The 14,110-nt window shown below is 45.2% G+C and overlaps 1 protein-coding gene across 5 annotated transcripts in view; it reads right to left on the reverse strand.

Moving 5' to 3' along the window:
- Nucleotides 1-14,110, reverse strand: part of AATK (apoptosis associated tyrosine kinase) — a 508,162-nt gene that overhangs the window by 102,079 nt on the left and 391,973 nt on the right. For all 5 annotated transcript variants that reach the window (XM_078654150.1, XM_078654148.1, XM_078654151.1 and 2 more), the window contains 2 exons: nt 10,339-10,457; nt 527-614 (listed from right to left, as the gene is read on the reverse strand). In XM_078654150.1, the coding sequence (XP_078510276.1) occupies nt 527-614; nt 10,339-10,457 (207 nt within the window). The remainder of the gene's footprint in view (nt 1-526; nt 615-10,338; nt 10,458-14,110) is intronic.

The following is a 14,110-nucleotide window of genomic DNA, read 5'->3' on the forward strand; positions in this document are numbered from 1 at the left end:
TTAACCTGCTATCACAGCAACAGACAGCAGCTGTGGCCCTGCGTGCAGCTGTTAACAAATGAACATTCATAGCAGCAGCTGTGAAACAAAGGCTTTGGAGCTGAGGGGATATCAAATCCCTCGATTTCTCTTGTCTTTGTTTTCTCTATTAGGACATTCTACCCTCATGGGGTGGAATGTTCCAATAGCTTTATAGGCCACTGTAGCTCGGCTATACCGGCCATTAATGGTCCGCTCTCTGGTTACAGGCCCGAGCCGAAGGCTGCAGCAGGCCTTTAATGGCCAGTACAGTCCGCACCATCGGGCTGTAAAACTATATTAAAACATAAAGCACACACTCTGACCTCACATGCAATTACACACAAAGTCTAACTGTTTCTGACAAGAAAGTCTGAGAGACAACACACCTGTTGCAATAAATAATAAAGACTGAGATGAGGAAGCAGTGGTGACGACATGATAGGTTACTTGCTTCTGCCATACGATATCAGTCAATCCCAGTAACGCGCTCAATTGCAGTACTCACCAGCGGACAGAACTCCATCACCAGCAGGTAGGGCGTCACTTCAGCACACTGTGCTAGGCACTGCAACAGGTTGGGGTGCTGGAGAGCCCTGCAGAGAGAAATGCACTGTCAGAATTTGAAGCTTTCAATTAAAGATCTGTACATACAGAACTACCTTCTGGTGTAACACAATAGGTGCTATTAACCTTTAAATTATTGGAAATGATTTTAGAAACCTTGGAAGGAAGAAAGGTTGAGATGGCCCCAGTAGGATCTGTAAGTTATATAGGAGTATCTGCAGTGTATTGCACCAGACCAGGTACAAAACAAACACAGGCACACACACACACACACACACACTGTTAGGTTATGTGACAGTGATCATTGGACCGTTTTTATGAGAGACCGTATTCACAAACACAAAGGAGTTGAGAGATGAGGCACTGTTTATTGTGCCATGATGAACTACCACAGGTGATGAGGAACGGTGTTGTTTGTTTTAAGAGGCTTAGAAAATAACAACTTTGAGGTGCCAAGGCATGTTTTATTGCATCTACCTTAAGCACCACATAGCAGTGAGGGGGTCCAGCAATGTTATTATGCAAGACCGTACTCACAAACCCCTGTGAAGGGGTTATAGTATTAAGACACTCCAGGGGGTCTGGGGGGGGGGGGCATTGCAAATTATTGTTAAATCTTCCTATTCTTGCAACTTTGAGAGGGAGCTTTTTGCCGGGTGCGAAGCTGCTAATTTTAGGATCTTATTTAATGCCAATTACACCCTGTTGGGCTTATTGATCTATCTTCCGCCTGTGCCTTCTAAAAAGTTTAGAACTGCCCTCATTGATGTTGTAGGACCTTTAGCCATGAGAGCGGCTAATTTCAGTATCTTTGGGGATCTGAATCTGCATCTGGACAATCATCGGGATGCTGACATGGGCAACTTTCTGGACGACCTTCCGGCATGTCAGCTAGTCCAACTAGTGCAAGGCCCTACACATTCTGCTGGTCATCTATTGGACCCAGTTTTTACTAATCTTGCCTTCCTGACTGTTCACCCTCCTTCCCCTATGTGCTGGTCAGATCATTATCTTATAACGATGACACTCTCTGGGGTAGTGCCCTTGTGCAGAGCGTCTCAGAAGTGTACACTTAGGCGTCCTTGGCATAAATTTAACATTGCTTCTTTTCTCATCTTTGCCCAGTTTTCCAGCCGACCCAGATTCTGCCGATAAATTGCTGTCAGACTGGATTTTTGGTGCTCTCGACTCCCTTATCCCAGCAAAATGGTTTAAAAGCCGCAGCTCCAAATCTAGTCCCTGGTACAACTCTAAGCTCACTTCCATGCGTAAAGAGTGCAAGAGGCTGGAGACAGCATGGAGAAGGAACTATGACCCCAGTTTGAAGACGCCCTACCAAATAGCGATCAAGCAATACTATTGGTCTATTCTGTTGGACCGGACTACCTATTATGCGGCGGAGATTAAGTTACAGCGCCACAGTGTAGAGGCTTACCGGGAGTTGCAGAGGAGCCCCCGACCCACCACAGAGCAGAACGAAGCCGTGAGGGCAACGGCAGCATAGCGCACTTCATTCCCCAGCAGTACCAGGGGCAGCACCAGGAGCGCCGCGCCCGTGACGCGGCCAGAGCGACAGCAATCGCGCTCAAAGGGAGACGCCGCCGGGAGCCTCGTGGTTACAGCGCCACAGTGTAGAGGCTTACCGGGAGTTGCAGAGGAGCCCCCGACCCACCACAGAGCAGAACGAAGCCGTGAGGGCAACGGCAGCATAGCGCACTTCATTCCCCAGCAGTACCAGGGGCAGCACCAGGAGCGCCGCGCCCGTGACGCGGCCAGAGCGACAGCAATCGCGCTCAAAGGGAGACGCCGCCGGGAGCCTCGTGGTTACAGCGCCACAGTGTAGAGGCTTACCGGGAGTTGCAGAGGAGCCCCCGACCCACCACAGAGCAGAACGAAGCCGTGAGGGCAACGGCAGCATAGCGCACTTCATTCCCCAGCAGTACCAGGGGCAGCACCAGGAGCGCCGCGCCCGTGACGCGGCCAGAGCGACAGCAATCGCGCTCAAAGGGAGACGCCGCCGGGAGCCTCGTGGTTACAGCGCCACAGTGTAGAGGCTTACCGGGAGTTGCAGAGGAGCCCCCGACCCACCACAGAGCAGAACGAAGCCGTGAGGGCAACGGCAGCATAGCGCACTTCATTCCCCAGCAGTACCAGGGGCAGCACCAGGAGCGCCGCGCCCGTGACGCGGCCAGAGCGACAGCAATCGCGCTCAAAGGGAGACGCCCCCACTCGCCTCGCGAGTCGCGCGCGGGAAGCGCCCGGGAAGCGCCCGGGAGAAGCCCGGGACAAGGGCGGGACAGTCGTAGACAGTCCGAGACTGGCCGGGACTGGACTGGGCAACCCCCCTAACATCTGCAATCCAAGCAAGTAAGAGAATTCCCTTTTCTATTAACTTTACTGTGCAGCGTCATCTCGAAAGGCTCTCTGTGAGCTTCAAATTAAACTCACTGATACACGCGCTTTATCAAAGTATCTGGTGTCTACTGGCAAAGCCTATATAATATCAGGGCAAATCAATAACACAAACTTAAGATGTCTAAAAAAAATACTAAAAAACAGCCCTCTGTTAACTCTAAGCCCATAGTTAACTCTAAGCCCATAGAAAACTATATGCTCCAAGTTATAACCAAAATAAATAAAGATAGAAGAGAATCATTAGGACTAAGTCAGTCGCCTGAGCTACAGCTACTAAGCCCAATCCAAAGTCCTCAACATTCAGGGTCTTTAGTATTTGATGACTCCACTAACCTAATAGACATTACGGTCCATCCTACTCCAAACTTGGATGATCAGAATAGCCTTATCCTGGATGATGTCGCAAATATAGTGCCACCAGACCAAGGAATAAACATTGACCTTGAACACGAGACTCTGGCGCATAATGTTGATGAATTGCCATCCCCTGAGCAGGAAACTCGACCTTCGAGAAAAAACAGGAAAACACATCAAAAGCGGATGGGGTTACGCTCAGGTAATAGGAGGAAAAATGCTACTCCGACAGGGAAAAATAAGGCAAAAATCTTAGATGATGGTGACACTAATGTTCTTGATAAAAGCAATCACGATAAAAGCTATAATGAGGACGATTTGCTTCAGAAAATAGCAGACATTATTGAATCTAAAATCACAACCATCATTAAGCCTTTAATCGCCAAGATTGATAAATTGAACGCGGAGGTAAAAAAGATGAGTGGTCTTCAAGTCAAAGCTGTGGAAGGGGTTGAGACGGTTAATACCTTAGTGACACAAATGGCGAAACCAATCGAACCTAAGGCAAGGAGCACTATAGAAAAAGAGAGCAGTCCTACGCTCCCTGAAAGTTCAGCCAGGAATGAAACTCATTCTACTAATCGACCCTTGCACACCGCTGGGGTACCAGGACCAAAAGGTAATGTGCCAATAAACTGTCAGGAAACAGATCCCCTTCAATTTATTGAAGAAGCCTCCCCAGTGGTCCTGGTCCTGGCCAATGTTCCCCCGCCAACAGATGCACAATCCGAAACACCAGCATCCTTGTCTAGTAAGGCCCTCTATTGGCTAACAAATAATACGCAAATGGCACCAGGAGGAAAAAATCAACTTGCATCCGAGATTAAATCCACTAAGAGGGTGGCGTGGATTGGAAATCGACCGAAAGGATTCAAGGGAGATTGTGTTATAGTGACTTTTTCCCATCCAGGTGTTTTGCCAAATCTCCTAAACCATATCAATCCCCCCCAAAGAAGAGCAGGATCTGTTGTTCCTCTTACGTTAAAATTTTTTTATGGAGAGCAAGAGAATGTGACTTTTCCAAGGACTCCTGGACCTATGTGGAACACTGTGAGAAACAACAGAGGCCAAGGGGTTCCCTTTAATGATTGGGGTATGGTTTTAGGTAATAGATATGAAGCCTTATCAGGGCTAAATGATTGTGATTGACTGGGCAATAGATTTGAAAACCTTCTAATTCCTGTTGGCATTCATGCTGTCAGGGAAACGGTCACCCGGCCAAATACTGGATTAACTGATGCTTTGATTAATGTAAGCAACATACAGGACGAGTCTGGTAATATGATTAATGCTCACCAGTGTATTGAATGTTCCCAACATACTGTTAATAATGATATACTTGAGTCAAATGAGAATTTGTCTCCTGAATTGGCTGTTATAGATGATAACACATGTGAATATGATCCTACCCAGCAACAGTGTGAAGGTCAAATCGATAGTACAAAATCTACCAGTGACAATATCAATATACAACGTACCTTAATGTCCTGGAATGTTGCAGGGTTAAAAAATAAGATTCTATCACAGGATCTGCTAACTTTCCTGGATTCAAAGGATATAATCCTCTTTCAGGAGACTTGGCAGCTAGAACCCGATCCAATTCAGGGATATTTACATTATTTCATTCCAGCTACCCCGAGCTCAAGGGGAAGGGCAAAAGGTGGCTTGGTAACATGGATTAAGCAGAATAATGACTACTCAGTGTTACAAATAGATACCAATAGTTCTGATATATTATTGGTCAAATTACAGCGACCGCCCAGTAGGGACATCTTTATCTTTAACATCTACTCAAGGGGCCTACCGGGTGGTAAACCCACTAAGGCGGTTGAACTGTTGGATATTCTATTAAAACAACACTGTCTGAATGCCGATATTATTATTGGTGGTGATTTTAATTGTTGTTTTGAACCACTTGATAATCAGGACGTTGACCTCACTATTGAAGAGGACTTCATTTGGGAAATCCCACAGCTTTCCTTGTTACCCATCAAAAGATGGTCTGAGGCTGCATTACAGTTAAAAGTACTATGTGCTGAGTCTGGGTTGAGGGCCACTAACGGAAGAACATTATCAGATAAGCAGGGTGCCCCTACTTTCTCTAATGGAATTACACATAGTCGTATTGATTATATATTGACTAACAAAGAGAATTGGGGAAATGTTCTTGATATGAGGATTGAGACAAGGGTGGAAAGTGACCACGACCCATTGATTTTAACTTTTAAATTGTTCGATCTGATGACAAATGAGGAAGAGAGGGAAAATGTTCAGATAAACCTTTCCAATGATCAAAGACACATCAGATGGGCAATCTGTGCAGCCAATGAGGAAAGCATGATAGCTATAAGGGATTTAACAACCCTGGCCATCCAAGAAGTCCAGGATATAAATGATAAAAATACCCCGATAGCTGAAATTAGCAGGATCCATGATAAATTTTTTAACAAGTTAAAATTGTTTTTTGTAAAGAAAGCTAAGAAGAAGCCACGTAGACCGATAAGGAAGGAGGATCAGTGGTATGACAAGACCTGCAGGACTGCCTATAGGTTCCTGTCAGATGCGGTAAAAACTAGAGACAAAACTAAAATAAGGGAGGCCCGAGTTATGTACAAAAAAGTGCAATTCAGTGCAAAAAGGGACTGGGAGGAAGGCTACTGGAGGGATCTCCTCGAAGCCAGTAGGGAAAGATCCATGACACCCTTCTGGAACATTGTTAAATGGGGAAGGGGGGCCAATAGAGGAGAACCCACAAACCATGTGTTACCAGAAGCCTGGGTATCCCATTTTTCTACACACTTTGCTGCTGAGGATGAAGGTCAAGAGGAGTGTCTAGCATTAGCAGATACTCTTACGAGCCCCTTACTCTTCTCCAAAGATGACATCCTAAAAACTCTGAGCTGTATACCTAAAGCCAGAGCCCCGGGCCTAGATTTTATCCCTGCAGATTTGTTTATGCACGACAAGGACCTATGGGCCACCTATATTCAGCTGTTAGCCAACGCTATTGCAAAGGGCTCGCCTATTCCTGAGACCTGGAAAGGAGCTGAGATTATCCCCATCTTTAAAAAGGGGGCATGCTCGGATCCAGGCAATTACAGGCCTATTAGCCTGATTGCATGTATACAAAAAGTTGTGGCAAGGTTATTATTACAGCGAATACATGGGTGGATAGATGATCACGATATATTATCTCCCCTGCAGGCTGGTTTCCGCAGCCATACCAGCACTATCGACCAAGTTTTTAGATTTGTTTTATTGTATTGGCGCACAGTTTTATTAGGGGGCGGGATGCTTTTTGCGGCTTTTGTTGATTTAAAATCAGCTTTTGATTTAGTTCCCCGCTATAAGTTGTGGAATATCCTACATGACCAGGGTATTCCAAAAGAAATCCTGTCTCTACTGATCAGGATGCATGAAAACAGCTTTGCACAAGTACGGTGGAATCAGCAGGGTAGTACCACTGAGAAGTTCCCCATTGGGAGGGGTGTACGCCAAGGATGCGTGCTCGCACCAACACTCTTCTCGTTATACATCAACAGGGTGATCAGTTATTTCGAACATCAGCCCACGGATGCCCCAAGGTTGGCAGGAAGGCTGATCCCCCTGTTGATGTTTGCGGACGATACCTTACTGATATCAAAGACCCAGCAGGGACTTCAAAAGGCCATTAGGGTTTTTGAAGCATTTTGCATTGATCATGGTCTTGTAATTAATACCAGCAAAACTAAATTTATGGTTATGCACAAGCGGAAACACATTAGAGGTAGAGTTATTATGGATGGGGTCCAGCTCGAGCAGACCCAGGTCTTTAAGTACCTTGGTATCAATTTGTCCTACAATCTAGATTGGAAACAGCATATAAATGAACTAGATACAAAACATGCACAACTTGCAGGAGTTCTCACAAAGGAGCTTTTTTCATCTTATACCAAACCAATTAGACCTGTCCTAAAAATCTACAACGCTAAGGTCGGAGCAGCTGTTCTTTACGGAGCTGAACTCTGGGGGTCCAGTAATCTTACTAAGTTGACGGTAGCACAGAACAAATTTCTCCGCAACATTACTGGGTTACCAATGTCAACCCCATTGATACCTCTAAAGTATGATTTGGGATTTTATAGTTTTAGGGACATAGCCAGGTATAGAATTGTGGCCTACTGGAGAAGGCTATGGGTAACCCCTGAACTCTCCCAGTATGCCCAAGGCTTCCTGGAGGTGAGAACCCTGGATACTGCTAGTAAGATAGTCTGGATGAATGAGGCTAAACTTCTATATAGGGCACTGGGTCTATCCCAATTGTGGGATGATCCCCTAAATAGTGTATTTCCACCGAAAAAGATTCTTCGTGAACTCTATTGGAGCATGGTGGAGATTAAGTGCTTTAGGAATCATATTGACCGTACCTTTACATATGATTATTTGGAGCTCAAGCACTCACCGGCCCTCGAATCCTACTGGGATTGGATCACGGTCCCAGGGGACCGGAAGAGGTACCATCAGCTGAGGGTGGGGACACTTCCACTAAATGCCCTAATAGTGAAATGGAATAAGGTACAAACTCCAAGGTGCCCCTTCTGTCCGGACCATAATGAAAACATCGGACATGTGTTAATTGCCTGCCCTGAATATAGAATACCCAGACGCTCATGGCTTAAACCAATTTGCATCCAGTTAGGTTTAAAAACGTCAAACGAGGCTGTCAGGATCTTAAGAACAGACACCTCTCAGCCTGTTGTTATAGCTATGGCAAAATTCCTCCACTGGATGTGGATAATTCGGGCACGCAAAATCTGTTTGGAATAAGTTTAGGATTGTTATTTCCTGTCGTACTGTTTGCGTTTATTTGAATTTCTGACCAGTATATTTTTCTTTGTGATAAACTATGCAAACCATATAAGTAGTTGTTACTTTTTTATTTTTTTGGTTGGCACTAATGAACTTAGCTGGATATTTTAAGATTATGTAAAGATGTAAATAGGATATTTTAAGATTGTGTAATAATGTAAATAGGATGAGATAGGAAGATGTTTATTACTTTTGCTTATTTATTGTATTAATTCATTGTGGATCCTGTATATTTGTGGGGTGGGGGGGAGGGGTGGGATAAAAACAACAAATTCTTTTTGTAAAATGTCTTTAATGATTGAAATATATCGAATAAAGACTAATTAAAGTGAAAGTGATTAAGAGCAGTGTGAATCCATCTAAAAGTATCTTTTCGATACTGAAAGAGCTGAAATCATCTACAGCCCTGACTGCTACACTGATATCGTCGCACAAGCAATGCGACACTCGAGCCTCCTTTTCTGTTGAGAAGGTAGAGAAGATCTATCAATCCTTCCCTCAGGTCGCGTCAGGTTCTGACCCCGTGTCTCGTCTTCCTACTTTATGCACTCTGAACACCCTCCCTGCTATCTGTCAGGAGAAGCTGTCGGTGCTATGCAGCAAAGTCAAATCTGGTTCTCCAACTGATCCTCTTAAGCCAGCCTACTCGATGAAAATTCTACCAGTACTCATCCCTCCGCTGAGTCATGTGATCAACCTATCCCTCTCCACGGCTGCCGTTCCAAGCACCTGGAAACATGCGAGGGTGGTCTCCCTGTTAAAAAAACCCAACCTGGAAGCCGCTAAACCCAAACATTTCCGTCCCATCTCCCTCCTGCCCTGGGACTCTAAGATCTCCAAGGCCCACATCAATACGGGATATCTGGAGGAAAACAACATAGTGGACCCTCTCAGAATGGTTTTCGTCCTGGGCACAGTACGGAACCTGCTCTTCTTGCTGCCACCGAGCATCTGAGATGGGCCCTAGAAAGGGTTCAGAATGCGGCGGCCTAAGCTCTCCTTGGTCTGCCTAAGAGGTGTACTACTTCTAATGCCATCCGTCGCCTCCATTGGCTGCCTTTGGCCAAGCGCGTAGAATTCAAGGCCCTCTGCATTACGTTCAAAATCCTGAATTTTTCATCTCCCGCCTACTTCGTTCTATGGGACAGAATCTTGTGGCTGTCCCTAGGGTGAGGAGGGTCCGTGCTGGAGGGCGCTCCTTCCATGTGTTGGCCTCGAAACTCTGGAACGCGCTCCCCTCTTCCATACGCAGTATAAAGACCTATCTGTCTTTTCGTAAAGCTGTCAAAACATTCCTCTTCCCTCCGCTTTACATTGCCTTCTGGCCACTAGCTGTGTAGTTTTCTGCTTTCAGCGCCGGGACACCCCTTTGCTGGGGCAGCTGTGCGCTCTATAAGCTGATATAACATCAAATAACATAACATAACAGTGCTTACAGTGCCAGCACACAATGGGCACATCCACACATACAAACGCACCCTCTGCCTCACCCAGACTACCTCTCTTAGGAGGTACAACATTGTTGTTTAATTTACAAAGATGAGATGAGATATACTTTTGAGGGAGAAGGTCTTGTGATTGCCCCAGACTGGCCTCATTTGTGTTTGTGTGGGTCCCTTTATACTGTATTGTGCCATTTAGAAAAGTTTCAGCTGATCTATGTCTCTTAACATTTATATAAGACATTAATTGTATTTTATACTTTGTTTTTTTTTAAAGAAAAGTACGTCTATGGTGGATCTCTGTGATCTTTTAAAATTATATTTTCTCTTTTTTGACTCTGCTGCTATTGTAATAGACCGTTAAATTGGCATTTTAAAGTCTTTGGTTGTATATCTGTGTTTGTAAGTGTTTTGTTTTGTGTAGTACTTTTTTGATCTATAGCGATCGAAATAAAGTTTTTACTGACTGACTTGTGAGGGGTAAGATATATTGTGCCAGTACAGCCACACGGCTACACTGTTAGGTGATCCAACGGAGAATTGTTTATTGTGCCAAGGAAGACTGAAAAGGTACATAAATACTAAACATAGAGTAGGACACGGTTTATTGTGCCAGACTGGATTCACATATTAATTTCAGATCTAGGACACTGCTTGTCGTGGAGGATTGTGCGCATGCCTGGGCGATGCTTACCTGTACGGCTGCATCTCCTCCAGGAACTGCATTTGGTCCTGGACACTGGCGCTGACCTTCAGCTCCTTCACCACCACCTGTGTGCTGCTGAGCCCAGAGTTCACCTCGCCGAGGAGCACCTAGAAAACAGCAGGCACATGTGGGCGCACTTCCACAATGCAGGGCTCCCTAGCACCCTCTGCAGCTGTAAGCAGCCCTCCCTTAAAGCATCCTTCAAATCAGCTCTTAAGAGATTTAATACAAACATAAACCCAAATAATAGCGTGTGGGCTACTTAGCACAACTTGGAGCTGTCAATCATTCAATTACAAGCATTTGACTGGGCAAGGACACTACTTACCCTTACAGGGAAAGGAATGTTTCCTTTAGAACTTCTGGACACATTAAGATCAACTGTGCACACTCACTTTGAGGCAAGCTTGAGGCAACGACCCCAGTGGATTAGGGCACTTGGCACATTACCATGGGTTAACCTGCCTCGCTAGCACCTGCGCTGGGCACTATACACAATGGTATGAAAGAATTACACTACAGCAGGGTAAATTAACATGAAACCAAAAAGGTTACATATAGATTCTGAGCATCGGTTGTTTATAAATCCTCTTTTTTCTCCACTCAAAGGAATAAGAGGCTGTCCTCGCCCATCGTTATTGTTCCTGCTCCCATCAACCCAACTCCCCAACTAAGTCTCAAGATGATATAAATAGCATCCCGTCAGACTCACGGTGCCTACCTCTTTTTTCCAGAATTCCAGAAGGCATTTATACTAGACTTTACCACTTATAAATGCAGTAAAGTAATATAAATATTCCTCGCTACTTCAGAATGTGTACAAGGTCCATGTCTGTGTGTTGAGGCTTTCCTGACAACTGTGCCTGGAATGAGGTGGCACAAAGAGATGGGCAAACATGGCGAGGGGGAGACAGAAAAAGAGAATTGTAACTGGGTAGAGATCGGTACTCATCCAAGATGAGAGGATATATACTATTCGGAATGAAACACTTGAAACCCTTGAAGCTGCACCAGCTATCAATGCCATCCTCTGAGTTATTAAACAGGGGGAATTGTCTGCATCTGCCATTTACATATTGTGAAAATATGTATTTTGAGGAAATCTCTCAATATCTCTAAAGGCTGTCTGGCATTTGGACCTTGGGGAATAGAAGCTTTTTGGTATAAAATTATGGGCTTAAATGTCAGCACTTCTGTTGACTTGGGAGTAAATTTCACACAGAACAAAATTCTTCCGAGAACATTTTGGACTGGGTGAAATGTTCAACTGGGGTCTGTCTTATAGCAGCAGGAGCTGGGCTTGAAATCACCCCGACAGTGGTCCGATACATTGGTTTTATGAGTGCAAGGGGGTAGTTCACATTTGTAGAGTCTTCGAGAGAATCCTATTTCCAAACAAATAAGCACATCAGTCTATTAAGATATATAGGACAGTCAAGAACCCACAGAACCAAAGCATTAACGACTGCAAGGATGGTCATAATATGGAAGCGCAACACGCTTCCAAGCGTGGATGAATGAATTACTGGCGTGTTTTCAAGCTCCTACTGGGAAACTAATGTAGAAAAAAGAGGTTTTGATCATATATTTTACAGCTCATGGCGAGATTTTCTTAAAATTATAATGTGGGTATTTACTTTGTGAACATTCTCAGAACTTGAACGTCCTCGTGCCCCTTCCTTTCCTGTCCACTAGACTGTAACTATCCGGGAGCTTTGTTCTCGTCACTCCACCGTTCTCTTCTTGTTCTTCCTTCCTGATTGGCCGCTCTATTCCGGGCTCTTCTCTGTTCTCTTTAGATATGCGCGCTCTGCACTTTTTGACAGACTTCTACCAACTCTCTGATGTTACCTCTTCGGCTGTTGAATGGTCACCATTCCTCAATCCAAAGCCCCGCCTCTCCTCCTCACATCTTTTGTATCTACGCAAACTCCCAGTTTTCCAGCCTCTTCTTTTAACTCTTTTGTCATTTTAACACAAATGATTTTGAGACCTTCTTCTCTTTTTCTTGAATTACTTCCCGACCAAAATACTATTTACTGCTCTCTTGTGCCATTTATTTTGTGGATTGCCTCACAACCTTTGCAGTAATTCTCGTAAAACTGAGATTCTGTGCTCTCCTGCTCCTTTGCCCTACCTTGTACTCTCACTTCCTCCTCGTCTGTTCAGTTTTGAGTTTGTGTTGCTTCTCTTCTTGCGTCTAAACTCAGAATTCCTGTTCGCTGCTGCCAAAACCAGTGTTCGGGATGTCATACATTAGAATCTAGGTAAGGTCCATTAAGCATCTCATCCTTCCAAAGGGGGTCACTTGATAACCATAAACTGAGTAATAGTAGCATATATTATTTAAAACGCATAGAAATAGCAGAACCGTGATATTATTAACGTTGTACAAAAAACAGGCTATGATGTCACGCTCCCAAAATCCGTTTGAAGGAGAATTTATTTGCTTAAAATTCATGCCATTTTTTTCTCACATGGGCCCAGTGCTTCGATGTATTTTTTTCCACACATTTTTGGGGGGGGGGATTGACAATGATCTATGGGCTTCTATGGGCTCGTAGGCCCACGAATATACACTAGATGACAGTTTCAACATACCAATGAAAATTAACATCCCCTTGCCTGATACGATGGGACCTCCAGTTCCATCCCTTTTTTCCACACCGTCGGGACCTCGACCTTCCATGTCTTGGCTGTATCCCTCTTTGCCAAGGTCAGACCCAGAAGTAAGAGTAGTCTTTTCTATTTGTCCCCCCCCCCCCGACCAAGAGCATCCGTGACGTGTAGGAGGATCGATTTTGGGTTCGATAGGATTAACCAAAAGTGGACCTCTCCCAGGCAAGATGTCACGCTAGGCCAAAGCGGGTCCAGTAATATTGAGCAACTCCACACTGTATGTAGTAATGTGCCCCTTGTGCAGCAGCGAAGACACGCCTGAGAGGCTATCACCCCAATACCACAAAGGTGTTGCCTTGGGTAGGAGGTCCTGTGGATATACTGGAGTTGTATTAGTCATAGGCAGGCAGATATAGCGGCCTCTCGGGCGCCCGAGAGCCTCCGTCAGTCATCGTGTTCTAGTGCTCCTATATCTACTTCCCACACCTCTCTGAGAATGTGCAGTGTATCTAGGCTGTTACAAATGAGGAACAGATATATGTGTGCTATTTTGTGGTCCCCTAGGTCACCCTAAAGCAGGGCACAAGTCCTAAAAAAAGAAGTGGGGGGACTGACCTAGTTTGGAAGTATGCCTGCGGTGGGTTGAATTCTGGAAGGTCCGTAATATAGGGAATAAGCGCATGGCAGATTTGCAGATACCAATGAAACTGGCTGCGATGTAATTAATATTCTGTTTGCATCACCTGGAATGATTTCAGGACCGTACCATGCATCACGTCCCCCAGAGTGGAAATCCCAATAGTGTCCCCTTTTCGTACGCCCCGCTACTGGGCCACCTGCCACGGCATGCGTCCCTGCCAGAGGGGTGTCCACTCGGTCGATTTCCCACACCATCCCACCTGACTAAGGGAATGCTTCCCTAGATTTAGGACCATCTGGGTTGCTGGGGACACCTTAGTGAGCAGGGGAGTGTCCCCACCACCCACTTCTCGACAGCATATGCCCGATCACCCCGGAGGTCGTACCACCAGCCACTGATAATCAGTAGCTGCAATGCAGAGTAATTGTGCATTTGTTCCCGCACTTAACCCAAGACTGCCCTTGTCAATGAAGGACCAATACCAGATTTTTCGATATAGCC

This window comes from Lissotriton helveticus, chromosome 7, assembly GCF_964261635.1.
Source record: "Lissotriton helveticus chromosome 7, aLisHel1.1, whole genome shotgun sequence".
In the NCBI taxonomy this organism is placed as follows: domain Eukaryota; kingdom Metazoa; phylum Chordata; class Amphibia; order Caudata; family Salamandridae; genus Lissotriton; species Lissotriton helveticus.